General features: G+C 44.7%; 1 protein-coding gene across 2 annotated transcripts in view; it reads left to right on the top strand.

Annotated features, from left to right (window-relative positions):
- lnx1 (ligand of numb-protein X 1) overlaps window positions 1–15,011 on the top strand; it is an 80,150-nt gene that overhangs the window by 63,314 nt on the left and 1,825 nt on the right. For both annotated transcript variants that reach the window (XM_065003130.1, XM_029686409.2), the window contains one exon: window positions 5,299–5,557. In XM_065003130.1, the coding sequence (XP_064859202.1) occupies window positions 5,299–5,557 (259 nt within the window). The remainder of the gene's footprint in view (window positions 1–5,298; window positions 5,558–15,011) is intronic.

The raw sequence follows: 15,011 nt of genomic DNA, 5'->3' as shown, positions 1-15,011 counted from the left end.
AATTATGATGTGGAAGTGGACTTAGATATACAGCTTCACTCTATCCAATCAGAGCAGCGGATTCAACGGAGAGACCGCCCTTCTCTTTACAGACAGGAAAACTAGCCACTTGAGTTACTTAGAAAACGCAGCGCCTCACTTGACTGACTGACATGAGAAAGATGCTTAGGTGCTGGCACCCTTATTACAAAAAAATACTCTGATCATAATCGTATCCAGAAAATTGCCCATATCCGTTACGATACTCGTTTGGTCCGACTACTCGGTACAGCTCTACCACACACCATATCATTGTGTGACTCCGAGTTCACTTCGATATGATGGTTATGACATAATTATTTGCGATTCCACCACCATTCACAGATAATTCCTTTTACAGACACCAAAAGATCCCACCATGTCGAACGAACAAATGATCTGTCGCCATCCATCAAATCAAATCAAATCAAATGTTATTTGTCACATACACATGGTTAGCAGATGTTAATGCGAGTGTAGCGAAATGCTTGTGCTTCTAGTTCCGACAATGCAGTAATAACCAACAAGTAATCTAACTAACAATTCCAAAACTACTGTCTTATACACAGTGTAAGGGGATAAAGAATATGTACATAAGGATATGTGAATGAGTGATGGTACAGAGCAGCATAGGCAAGATACAGTAGATGGTATCGAGTACAGTATATACATATGAGATGAGTATGTAAACAAAGTGGCAAAGTTAAAGTGGCTAGTGATACATGTATTACATAAGGATGCAGTCGATGATATAGAGTATGCAGTCGATGATATAGAGTACAGTATATACGTATGCATATTTACATTTACATTACATTTAAGTCATTTAGCAGACGCTCTTATCCAGAGCGACTTACAAATTGGTGCATTCACCTTATGACCTCCAGTGGAACAGTAGTGCATCTAAATCTTTTCAGGGGGGGGGGTGAGAGGGATTACTTTATCCTATCCTAGGTATTCCTTAAAGAGGTGGGGTTTCAGGTGTCTCCGGAAGGTGGTGATTGACTCCGCTGTCCTGGCGTCGTGAGGGAGTTTGTTCCACCATTGGGGGGCCAGAGCAGCGAACAGTTTTGACTGGGCTGAGCGGGAACTGTACTTCCTCAGTGGTAGGGAGGCGAGCAGGCCAGAGGTGGATGAACGCAGTGCCCTTGTTTGGGTGTAGGGCCTGATCAGAGCCTGGAGGTACTGAGGTGCCGTTCCCCTCACAGCTCCGTAGGCAAGCACCATGGTCTTGTAGCGGATGCGAGCTTCAACTGGAAGCCAGTGGAGGGAGCGGAGGAGCGGGGTGACGTGAGAGAACTTGGGAAGGTTGAACACCAGACGGGCTGCGGCGTTCTGGATGAGTTGTAGGGTTTAATGGCACAGGCAGGGAGCCCAGCCAACAGCGAGTTGCAGTAATCCAGACGGGAGATGACAAGTGCCTGGATTAGGACCTGCGCCGCTTCCTGTGTGAGGCAGGGTCGTACTCTGCGGATGTTGTAGAGCATGAACCTACAGGAACGGGCCACCGCCTTGATGTTAGTTGAGAACGACAGGGTGTTGTCCAGGATCACGCCAAGGTTCTTAGCGCTCTGGGAGGAGGACACAATGGAGTTGTCAACCGTGATGGCGAGATCATGGAACGGGCAGTCCTTCCCCGGGAGGAAGAGCAGCTCCGTCTTGCCGAGGTTCAGCTTGAGGTGGTGATCCGTCATCCACACGGATATGTCTGCCAGACATGCAGAGATGCGATTCGCCACCTGGTCATCAGAAGGGGGAAAGGAGAAGATTAATTGTGTGTCGTCTGCATAGCAATGATAGGAGAGACCATGTGAGGTTATGACAGAGCCAAGTGACTTGGTGTATAGCGAGAATAGGAGAGGGCCTAGAACAGAGCCCTGGGGGACACCAGTGGTGAGAGCACGTGGTGTGGAGACGGATTCTCGCCACGCCACCTGGTAGGAGCGACCTGTCAGGTAGGACGCAATCCAAGCGTGGGCCGCGCCGGAGATGCCCAACTCGGAGAGGGTGGAGAGGAGGATCTGATGGTTCACAGTATCGAAGGCAGCCGATAGGTCTAGAAGGATGAGAGCAGAGGAGAGAGAGTTAGCTTTAGCAGTGCGGAGCGCCTCCGTGATACAGAGAAGAGCAGTCTCAGTTGAATGACTAGTCTTGAAACCTGACTGATTTGGATCAAGAAGGTCATTCTGAGAGAGATAGCGGGAGAGCTGGCCATCTCATATGAGATGAATAATGTAGGGTAAGTAACATTATATAAGGTAGCATTGTTTAAAGTGGCTAGTGATATATTTACATAATTTCCCATCAATTCCCATTATTAAAGTGGCTGGAGTTGAGTCAGTGTCAGTGTCAGTGTGTTGGCAGCAGCCACTCAATGTTAGTGGTGGCTGTTTAACAGTCTGATGGCCTTGAGATAGAAGCTGTTTTTCAGTCTCTCGGTCCCAGCTTTGATGCACCTGTACTGACCTCGCCTTCTGGATGATAGCGGGGTGAACAGGCAGTGGCTCGGGTGGTTGATGTCCTTGATGATCTTTATGGCCTTCCTGTAACATCGGGTGGTGTAGGTGTCCTGGAGGGCAGGTAGTTTGCCCCCGGTGATGCGTTGTGCAGACCTCACTACCCTCTGGAGAGCCTTACGGTTGAGGGCGGAGCAGTTGCCGTACCAGGTGGTGATACAGCCCGCCAGGATGCTCTCGATTGTGCATCTGTAGAAGTTTGTGAGTGCTTTTGGTGACAAGCCAAATTTCTTCAGCCTCCTGAGGTTGAAGATGCGCTGCTGCGCCTTCTTCACAATGCTGTCTGTGTGAGTGGACCAATTCAGTTTGTCTGTGATGTGTATGCCGAGGAACTTAAAACTTGCTACCCTCTCCACTACTGTTCCATCGATGTGGATAGGGGGGTGTTCCCTCTGCTGTTTCCTGAAGTCCACAATCATCTCCTTAGTTTTGTTGACGTTGAGTGTGAGGTTATTTTCCTGACACCACACTCCGAGGGCCCTCACCTCCTCCCTGTAGGCCGTCTCGTCCTTGTTGGTAATCAAGCCTACCACTGTTGTGTCGTCCGCAAACTTGATGATTGAGTTGGAGGCGTGCGTGGCCACGCAGTCTTGGGTGAACAGGGAGTACAGGAGAGGGCTCAGAACGCACCCCTGTGGGGCCCCAGTGTTGAGGATCAGCGGGGAGGAGATGTTGTTGCCTACCCTCACCACCTGGGGGCGGCCCGTCAGGAAGTCCAGTACCCAGTTGCAGAGGGCGGGGTTTGAGACCCAGGGTCTCGAGCTTGATGACGAGCTTGGAGGGTACTATGGTGTTGAATGCCGAGCTGTAGTCGATGAACAGCATTCTCACATAGGTATTCCTCTTGTCCAGATGGGTTAGGGCAGTGTGCAGTGTGGTTGAGATTGCATCGTCTGTGGACCTATTTGGGCGGTAAGCAAATTGGAGTGGGTCTAGGGTGTCAGGTAGGGTGGAGGTGATATGGTCCTTGACTAGTCTCTCAAAGCACTTCATGATGACGGAAGTGAGTGCTACGGGGCGGTAGTCGTTTAGCTCAGTTACCTTGGCTTTCTTGGGAACAGGAACAATGGTAGCCCTCTTGAAGCATGTGGGAACAGCAGACTGGTATAGGGATTGATTGAATATGTCCGTAAACACACCGGCCAGCTGGTCTGCGCATGCTCTGAGGGCGCGGCTGGGGATGCCGTCTGGGCAGTGAAGGAGAGACCGCATGTTTTCGTTGCAGGCCGCGTCAGTGGCACTGTATTGTCCTCAAAGCGGGCAAAAAAGTTATTTAGTCTGCCTGGGAGCAAGACATCCTGGTCCGTGACAGTGCTGGATTTCTTCTTGTAGTCCGTGATTGACTGTAGACTCTGCCACATGCCTCTTGTGTCTGAGCCGTTGAATTGAGATTCTACTTTGTCTCTGTACTGACGCTTAGCTTGTTTGATAGCCTTGCGGAGGGAATAGCTGCACTGTTTGTATTCGGTCATGTTACCAGACACCTTGCCCTGATTAAAAGCAGTGGTTCGCGCTTTCAGTTTCACGCGAATGCTGCCATCAATCCACGGTTTCTGGTTAGGGAATGTTTTAATCGTTGCTATGGGAACGACATCTTCAACGCACGTTCTAATGAACTCGCACACCGAATCAGCGTATTCGTCAATATTGTTATCTGACGCAATACGAAACATATCCCAGTCCACGTGATGGAAGCAGTCTTGGAGTGTGGAGTCAGCTTGATCGGACCAGCGTTGGACAGACCTCAGCATGGGAGCCTCTTGTTTTAGTTTCTGTCTGTAGGCAGGGATCAACAAAATGGAGTCGTGGTCAGCTTTTCCGAAAGGGGGGCGGGGCAGGGCCTTATATGCGTTGCGGAAGTTAGAGTAACAATGATCCAAGGTTTTTCCACCCCTGGTTGCGCAATCGATATGCTGATAAAATTTAGGGAGTCTTGTTTTCAGATTAGCCTTGTGAAAATCCCCAGCTACAATGAATGCAGCCTCCGGATAAATGGTTTCCAGTTTGCAAAGAGTTAAATAAAGTTCGTTCAGAGCCATCGATGTGTCTGCTTGGGGGGGGATATATACGGCTGTGATTATAATCGAAGAGAATTCTCTTGGTAGATAATGCGGTCTACATTTGATTGTGAGGAATTCTAAATCAGGTGAACAGAAGGATTTGAGTTCCTGTATGTTTCTTTCAAATTGTACTGAAATGGCCTGTTTCCATCTCAGCTGTCGTGATTTTTCTTTTACAGTATGACTTTACTCGCATAGAAACTGTGGATGGAAAGGTGGTTTATGTGTGAGGAGAGTGAGGAAGTGTGCATGACATTCAGTGTGGTTATTACATGACCTTTATCAAAGGCCTGATTTTGAGAGTGTATTGCCATGCATATCAGTTATGTGAATATGCTTGTGTATACAGCCGTCGACATAAGAATTATCCCAATTTCAACTATCTGTATCTGCATAGTGCATCCTAATCAAAGGAGTGGATGTTGTCCTTTGAGTCAGCCTCCTCTCCAGATGGCAGCTGGCTGTGCAGTGCTGTACTGTCCAAGCCCACCTTGATCATCAGGGAGGTATTTCATGTGCAGGTGGCTCTTTGTTCCCACTGCTTTGTGTTCCTGCGGGAGGTGATGGAATATTCAAATAGGCAAGTCCTTGTCGCTGGGAATTTTTGCTTTTGAAAGATGTCAGAATGGACAGTAGTCAGGGCAACACTGTGCTGAGTGGCTGTTCTGAGTGGTACTGTGTTCTGTCCTCCCATCTCTATGCAGGTGACATCCTGCTGAATGTGAACGGGCTGGACCTGACGGGTGTGACGCGGGGCGAGGCTGTGGCCAACCTAAAGAACACCACCTCCCCTGTGGTGCTCAAGGTCCTGGAGATGAGGCCTCCAGAGGAAATCCAGCCAGAGTGCCCCTCGCCCCCCTGCCTCTCACCCTCGCCCACTGACAGCACCAAGCAGAGCCTCGCCACGCTGCCACACACCGATGACTACTCCCCATTGTGGGTGTCATGGCTGCAGTTGCCCAGGTGAGTGGCAGTACCCCACCAGGTAGCCTTCTCTTATCTCATTCTCTCTCTCCTCCCTTCTCTGAAGAATGCTAATTATACACATTACACTCCAAGGTTTAGAACTCAGTCTGAACACGGTGGTACTGTTGCCCAGCCACCAATAGCCACTTGTTTGGCATATTTTGTAGCCTTGTTTGACAGACCAACATACAGTGCCTTCAGAAAGTTTTCGTACCCCTTGACTTATTCCACAGTGTGTTGTGTTACAGCCTGAATAAAACATTTATTTGATTTTTCTCACCCATCTACACACAAGACCCCATGATGAAAAAAATAAAATGTTTTTTTGAAATGTTAGCAAATGTATTGAAAATTAAATAAAGAAATGTGTTCACTCCCCTTTGCTATGACACTCTAAATTGAGCTCAGGTGCATCCAATTACAACTTGATTGGAGTCCACCTGTGGCTGATTCAATAGTTTGGACATAATTTAGAAAGAAACACACCGGTCTATATAAGGTCCCACAGTTGACAGTGCATGTCAGGATGCCCTGCTGACAGTTAGTACAGAGATAGTATCAAGGCACAAGGCGAGACCCAGATGCAGACACAGGAGGCAGATGGTTGGAGTCTTACAGTGTTTATTAATCCAAAGGTGTCGGTAAGAGAATGGTCGTGGACAGGCAAAAAGGTCAAAACCAGATCAGAGTCCAGGAGGTACAGAGTGGCAGACAGGCTCGTGGTCAAGGCAGGCAGAATGGTCAGGCAGGCGGGTACAAAGTCCAGAAACAGGCAAGGATCAAAACCCGGAGGACTAGAAAAAGGAGAATGCAAAAAGCAGGACAACGGGAAAAATGCTGGTTGACTTGGAAACATACAAGACGAACTGGCACAGAGAGTAAGGAAACACAGGGATAAATACACTGGGGAAAATAAGTGACACCTGGAGGGGGTGGAGACAATAATGAGGACCGGTGAAACAGATCAGGGTGTGACAGATAGCCAAGGCCCTGACAATAAAATAGGTGATGAGTGTTGTGTATTTTGACATTGAGAAAGCTTACGATACCATGTGGAGGGTAGGGTTGTTCATCAAGTTGAGTGCGTTGGGGGATGTCTGTTCGATCGAGTCATACAGGTGAGGGTGGGGGTTTGAATTGTCAATGGGGCTGTGGACAATGGTACTCCTCAGGGAAGTGTGGTTAGTCCGGTGTTGTTCATCCTGATGATATGGCATATTTAAGGAGGTGGGACAGGGAGTGGCATTGTGTACCGATGATGGGGCTATATGGAAGAGAGTTGGGAATGTGAAATATTTGATGAGGAAGATGCAAGAAGCTATGGGAGTTGTGGAAGATTGGTCTCTAACATGGGGGTTTAGGATGTCTGTGTCCAAGTTGTGCTTTATGGTGTATTCTAAGAGGAAGGATAAAGATGTTAGGCTGCAAATATACATATGTAGGTAGGGTGTCTGCGTTTAAGTACTTAGGTATGTGGTTTGATGAGGCTTACGTAGAAGAGACATGTTGAGCATAATGAAATGAAGTGTAGAATGGTGCTGAACCTCATGAGGGCAGTGGCAGGATATGATTTGGGGTCGGATAGACAAACACTGTTGTATGTACTGTATGTACCACGCATTGATCAGGTCATTTTTGGATTATGGGTTCTTTGTATATAGATCGGCAGCCAAAACGGTACTACGGTGCCTGGAAAGGATACAGTCAAGGGCCCTGAGTTTGTGTGTGGGTGCTTTCAGGATGACACCTGTTGAGGCATTGCAGGTGGATAGTGGGGAACTGCCACTGAGGATAAGGCGGGACAAACTTGATTTAGCATACTGGGAGAGGTTGAAAGGGAGTTCAGAAGGATATTCCGCGGTCACGGGAATGCTGGGTGCGAGGATAAGCAGATGATGTACAGGTGGACAAATCGGGAAGAAGGTGGATCGAATATGGACAGGGGGAGAGCGAGATAGGGCTGACAATTGTGTTGGGGAACGTTCCTCCGTGGCTGTTTCCGTAACCAAGCGTAGATGTGGACATGATTGAGGGCAGGAGAGAATGGGGTGTGGACGTGAGACGGTGTGTGGAGAGATATATAGATTCAGTTGTATTTGTTTCTAAGGATATATACAGATGGTTCAAAAGAGCCAATCAGTGGTAGGGGTGTATATCAGTGCCGTTTCAGATGAGGGAGGACACTTTTTTTCCATGAGAATGGCCTTATTTCTATTACATCATGTTGGAGGACTGTCATTCATATCCCATTCACCCAGTTAAATGTAACATTGATAGGTTTAGGCTACTACATGATACTCAAATGTTCCCTATACCCATCATGAGGTTGCTACAACCTAGTCTATGAATGAACGTTTACAACGTAGGTGCACACAGGTCGAGAGACACATTTGGGTGTAATTATTAGTCCAACAGTTGCAAACGAGAGTTTCTATTGGACAAGTTCAGTTATGTTTATCCCTGTTTAAGACCATTTTTTTCAACAGAATCGGTGGAGTGAGTACACCCCTGATCACGTGTAAACACAGTTCATTTTCATAGCAGCCATGTTGTATTCCTTCTCGCATCTACGTTATATGCTCTCCTCCTTTCACCTCTTCCAGTTGCTTGTGGACTTCAATGCCCAAGATATCAGCTGTGTGTGACCATGCGAAGAAACCTTTCCAAGCCAAACTGCTACACAGCCTACATACTGTAGTTGTCACCATATTACCTAAATCAGGGTTGGGGAGAAACGGATTACATGTCATCCGTTACATGTAAGGGATTACAAACAAAACTAACTGTAATCCGTTACAAGATAAAATATTATCAGATTAGATACTTTTGAAAAATTAGATGAGTACTTTAAGGATTACTTTTAAATTAAGAAATGCGAGCTAAGTCTTTGACACTTCTCTGTTTCTCAATGACATTCAAATCGGCATTGAAAAAAGGCGCACATCTAAATTTGTGTTTGATGGATCTCAGGAAATGAGCAGGAATAGGCTTTTGTAGCCTACAGTCCAAGCTATGTCTAGCAATGGTGCGACTGCTGTCAGCACCCAAAGACTATCCAACTTGAATAAACGCTTGAAGGTAAGGATGACACCGATGGTGTAGTCTACGGCAATACGGATATCCCTTATTATTGATATCTACATAGCGCATTGATGTGAATCTCACATTTAGCTATTTGCGCCTTACGGATTGTGGTTGTTGTGGATGGCTGTCCACAAATCTAAATTTGTATTTGAACCCAATAAGGGTTGAATTCAATAAGTTTAAGCTGCCTATCAATCATTGTTTTTGAAACCAGTGGACAGCTAGTGAAAAATGTGCTCTTGCAACAGCTGCATAGTGCAGATCCCAGCCTATTGAATAAAAGTGAGCCTTTTATTGCTCAATCTAATCCACGTAGATTAAAAAACATAATCCATAGGCCTAATAGACTTGCTCAAACACACACTTTTGATAGACTTAAAAGGGGCAATCTGTAGTTGCTACATCCATTTTCGGATGTATATATTGCTGTGTCTGTGACTATCATTAAATGTGAAGACTGTTATTTTATCAAATCAATGTGTAATTATTATTGCGTGATTAAACTAATCATGTAAACTATAATTAACTGGGAAGTTAGGGCACCACGGGAAAATGTCGAGTCTATTTCCCAAATCGAAGATATTTTCATATCTTATCGAGTACAGTCTTGTATTAATGTATTATTACCTCATCTGTTCTCATTACTGAACATCACAAATCCTAGCCTAAATCATGAATCAGCGATATACAAATTGGCTTAATTATTTAACCCATTGAGCACGTCTGGGACCTGTTGGATCAGAGGGTGAGGGCTAAGGCCATTCCCCACAGAAATGTCCGGGAACTTGCAGGTGCCTTGGTGGAAGAGTGGGGTAACATCTGGCAAATCTGGTGCAGTCCATGAGGAGGAGATGCACTGCAGTACTTAATGCAGCTGGTGGCCACACCAGATACTGACTGTTTTGACCCCCCCCCCCCTTTGTTCATGGACACATTATTCAATTTCTGTTAGTCACATGTCTGTGGAACTTGATCAGTTTATGTCTCAGTTGTTGAATATTATGTTCATACAAATATTTAAGCATGTTAAGTTTGTTGAAAATAAAGGCAGTTGACAGTGAGGATGTTTCTTTTTTGCTGAGTATATATATGTATGTGTGTGTATATATATATCCATTGATTCTTGAGTATAACGTATAAATAAATGCCTCATGAGCTCCTCATGAGCTCATGTCACACTCCATGAGAACCCAAAATATGAGCTTGTCTTTCACCAATGTGTGTAAACATTGTAAATGTAAACAAACACTGTACAGCCTCATACCACGGTTAAAACAATAATGTTGATATCATGGATGGTCAGTCCTTGCATCCATAGCTCTGTCTATTAACCTGAGAGTGGTTACATTTCTCCAGGCCCATCCCTCATATTTTTACCAAAACAGAGGCTGGGCAACCATTTTGTTATTGTTTCATCTGTGGATTTGCCCTTTAAAACAGCTGCATATTCTCAAGCTATCAAAGAGTCACCAACAATAAGGTAAACAATAGGCCTATAGCAAATGCAGCATATGACATTAATTTTTCACATGTAAATAGCACTTTTCAGTAGTGCTCAAAGCATGCCATTCCACGAGCGCAGCTTTTATTTTTCATCTCGAATCAATGAGTCCAATCAGTCCTCCATGACAACAAAATCATAAACAGAGTAGGGCTGGCTAATAAATCCTTAGTTTTGGGATCATGCTCTGGTAAAACAATTTGTCAAATATATACTTCCATATTTCCAAGTCCTATTCTTGAAGATCAAGGGGTATAAAATGTATTGGAATTCTGGTAGACTTTGGTTTTTAATGTAAAGATATAATTGAATCGTATTATTATATGTAGTAGAAAGCGATGGGTTAGAAGAAGCCTACTTAACCAACCTGTAAAGTAAAATTTAACATGTAGCTATGTAAACTTTAACATTGATTTATCCTGCAATAGATGTAATTTAATTGGTAACATACATTTGTCTTCTTCTAATGCCTCTTAAAAGGGAAAGTAATCTAAAAGTAACTGAATAATCAGATTACCTTACGGAGTTTGGGTAATCCAAAAGTTACATTACTGATGACAATTTGACAGGTAACTAGTAACTAACGGATTACATTTAGAAATTAACCTACCCAACCGTGCCTAAATTAATGTAATTGTCAGCAAAGCTAATAGAGCTAACACGTTAGTAAACCCACTACAATCATGCAGTAACGTTAGTGTCCAGTCAGTAAGCAGTTACACTGGCGGGCCCCGGTGGCAATAAATGAGCAAAACCAAAAGCTTACCTTGACTTGGAATAGTTCCATTGTTGTGTTGGATAGTCATAACCAGCTAGCTAACATAGCAGGGTGTTTTAGTAGGATAAACTAGATACTTATCAAATGCAGCTAAGTCTCCATTTCTCTTGCTTCTCCTTCATTTAGGAAGAAATTACTTTGTTCAAAAGTGTTCAACTATTTTCTTTCTCTTTGAGTCAACTACTCACCCCATTTCATGCACTGCAGTGCTAGCTAGCTGTAGCTTATGCTTTCAGTACTAGATTAATTCTGTGATACTTTGATTGGGTGGACATGTCAGTTCATGCTGCAAGAGCTCTGATAGGTTTGAGGACGTCCTCCGGAAGTTGTCATAATTACTGTGCAGGTCTATGAAATGTGGTGAGGACCATGAGCCTCCTAGGTTTTGTATAGAAGTCAATGTACCCAGAGGAGGACGGAAGCTCGATGTCCTCCGGGTTCACCAAGGTGCTACCCTTCAGAATGCTGTTGAGGCTACTGTAGACCTTAGCAAAATAGTATTTTGATCAGTTAGTTGGTGATGTGATTATATTTAGTTGGTGATGTGATTATATTTAGTATAGTTTTATCTAGGATAACTTTTTAAATGTTTTAAAATGTATGAAATTCACTGAGGAGGATGGTCCCTCCCCTTCCTACTCTGAGGAGCCTCCACTGGTGTATATCCCAGATTTAAATGTTAGATTATGTAAGAGGTTAAATGATTATATGTCAGTGTATGCGGCTGAGTTGATGGCCATGATTATAGGTTTGAGATGGGTGGAGGAGGTGAAACCACTCAGTGTTGATCTGCTCTGATTCGGCTGCAGTGTTGAGTAGTAGTGTTACGGCGGGCAGACCGGATAGGGGAGACTTGTTTGTGGAGATGATGGTGCTGTTAATGGGATTGGAGAGGATGGGAGTGGTGGTAAGCTTTTGCTGGGTTCAAGCCCATGTGGGTGTGGAGAGTAATGAGAACGCTGATGTGGTGGCTAAGAGTGCTGCGGGGAGAGAGGGGGTAGATATTCAGGTCACACTGGGATGTAGGAGAGAGGAAGTTGTGTGGAGTAAGACTACGGTTTAAGCACACAGTTTTCAATGCCACTTTGTGGATGATAGGGATACCTGAAACAGGTCTGTGTGATGAGTGTTTAGTGGAGGAAACGGTGGAGCATGTGTTTATATTTCTATTTGTATGACATAGATAGGGAGAGTGTGTGAAAGGGTTAGAGAGGCTGGGCGGGGTTAGGGTTTAGATGGTGTAGTGGGAGGAGAGAAGTGGTGTCTAGGGCTATATTTTCATTTCTTAATAGGAACAGGGCTAATGAAGATAATTTTATGTAGGTAGGCCGTCAAGTGCACGTCAGAGCAGAAACTATACTATGAAGTCCAAGGAACTGTCTGTATACAGTGGGGCAAAAAAGTATTTAGTCAGCCACCAATTGTGAAAGTTCTCCCACTTAAAAAGATGAGAGGCCTGTAAATTTCATCATAGGTACACTTCAACTATGACAGACAAAATTAAGGAAAAAAATCCAGAAAATCACACTGTGATGATTTTTTTTTGCAAATTATGGTGGAAAATAAGTATTTGGTCACCTACAAACAAGCATGATTTCTGGCTCTCACAGACCTGTAACTTCTTCTTCAAGAGGCTCCTCTGTCCTCCACTCGTTACCTGTATTAATGGCACCTGTTTGAACTTGTTATCAGTATAAAAGATACCTGTCCACAACCTCAAACAGTCACACTCCAAACTCCACTATGGCCAAGACCAAAGAGCTGTCAAAGGACACCAGAAACAAAATTGTAGACCTGCACCAGGCTGGGAAGACTGAATCTGCAATAGGTAAGCAGCTTGGTTTGAAGAAATCAACTCTGGGAGCAATTATTAGGAAATGGAAGACATACAAGATCACTGATAATCTCCCTCGATCTGGGGCTCCACGCAAGATCTCACCCCGTGGGGTCAAAATGATCACAAGAACGGGAGCAAAAATCCCAGAACCACACGGGGGGACCTAGTGAATGACCTGCAGAGAGCTGGGACCAAAGTAACAAAGCCTACCATCAGCAAGGGCATTGAAGATGAAACGTGTCTGGGTCTTCCAGCATGACAATGATCCCAAACACACGGCCCGGGCAACGAAGGAGTGGCTTCGTAAGAAGCATTTCAAGGTCCTGGAGTGGCCTAACCAGTCTCCAGATCTCAACCCCATAGAAAATCTTTGGAGGGAGTTGAAAGTCCGTGTTGCCCAGCAACAGCCCCAAAACATCACAGCTCTAGAGGAGATCTGCATGGAGGAATGGGCCAAAATACCAGCAACAGTGTGTGAAAACCTTGTGAAGACTTACAGAAAATGTTTGACCCCTGTCATTGCCAACAAAGGGTATATAACAAAGTATTGAGATAAACTTTTGTTATTGACCAAATACTTATTTTCCACCATACTTTGCAAATAAATTCATTAAAAATCCTAGATTTTAATTGAAGTGTACCTATGATGAAAATTACAGGTCTCATCTTTTTAAGTGGGAAAACTTGCAAATTTGGTGGCTGACTAAATACTTCTTTGCCCCACTGTATCTCTGAGATAGAATTGTGATGAGGCATCGATTTGGGGAAGGGTATAAAACAATTTATATAGTGTTGAAAGTTACCACGAGCACAGTGGTCTCTGTCAATGGGTATTAGAAAAACAAGGAACTACACACTCTGTCTAGAGCTGGTCACCCGGCCAAACTGAGCAACCGGACAAGAAGGACCTTGGTCAGGGAGGTGACTAAGACCCCAGTGACCACTGACAGAACTACAGAGTTCCTTGGCCACGATGGGAGAACCTGATAGAAGATCAACAGTCTCTACAGCACTTCACCAATCTGGGCTTTATGGGAGAGTGGCCAGACAAATCCACTCCTGAGAAAAAGGCATGACTGCACGCCTCAAGTTTGCAAAAAGGGACGTGAGCATAAGGCAAAAGATGCTGTGGTCTGATGAGACAAAAATGTAATGCTTTGGCCTGAATGCAAAGCTCTATGTCTGGAGAAAACCAGGCACAGCTCATCACCCGTCTAACACCATCCCTACTGTGAAGCAGGGTGGTGGCAGCATCATGCTATGGGGATGCTTTTCAGCAACAGGGACTGGTAAGGATAGAGGGAACAATAAATGGAGCCAAATACAGGCAAATCCTTGATGGGAACCTGCTTCAGAGTGCAAACGATCTTAGACTGGGGTGAAGATTTACATTCCAACAGCACAATGACCGCAAGCATACAGCCAAAGCAAAACTGGAATGGCTTCAGAACAAGAATGTGAAAGTCCTCGAGTTGCCTAGCCAAAGCCCAGACTTGAATCCCATTGAAAATTTGTGGAAAGACTTGAAGATTGCTGTTCACCGCCAATCCCCATCGAATTTAAGAGCTTGAGAAAATCTGCAAGGAAGAACTGGGGAAAATCCAGATGTGCAAAGTTGATACAGGATGACTCAAAGCTGTAATCACTGCCAGTGGTGCTTCTACAATGTATTGACCTAGGGGTGTGAGTACTTAAGAAAATTACATATTTATGTATTCAATTTGCACCAAAAATATCTAAAAACATGTTTTCGCTTTGATTATGGGGTATTGTGTGTAGATGGGTGAGAAAATGTTTTACTCATTTTGAATTTGGGCTGTAACATCAAATGTGGATTAAGCCAAGGGGTATGAATACTTTCTGAAGGCACTGCACTTGATGAGCTGATCAACATGGCTTGTTATTTGAGTGAGGGCCTCAATGAAAAGCACAGGCCAACAACTAAGAGAGGGTACAGAGATCTCAGGATGTACAGGCTACATTACAAGGCCGCTATGGGAGAGAAGGGGAGATGGAGGTTGATGACAGAATGATGAATAGACACTACTGTATACATCATCAGGCCTTATCTCCATGGCCTTCACTGTCTCTTGCTCATCCTCACATCCCAGTCTCAGACATTGGTCACTGACACTCTCATCCTGCCCCCCCCCCCCCCCCTTTCAGTCTCCTCATGCTCTTTTAAGCAGCTTAGGGTATTAATAAACCCCTCCAATCACTCTCTTTTGGACAGAGGTCAGACTGGCAGAGT

This window comes from Oncorhynchus nerka, linkage group LG17, assembly GCF_034236695.1.
Source record: "Oncorhynchus nerka isolate Pitt River linkage group LG17, Oner_Uvic_2.0, whole genome shotgun sequence".
NCBI lineage: Eukaryota > Metazoa > Chordata > Actinopteri > Salmoniformes > Salmonidae > Oncorhynchus > Oncorhynchus nerka.
The sequence above is the reverse complement of the archived record's forward strand: the minus strand, read 5'-3'. Positions and strand labels throughout refer to the sequence as shown.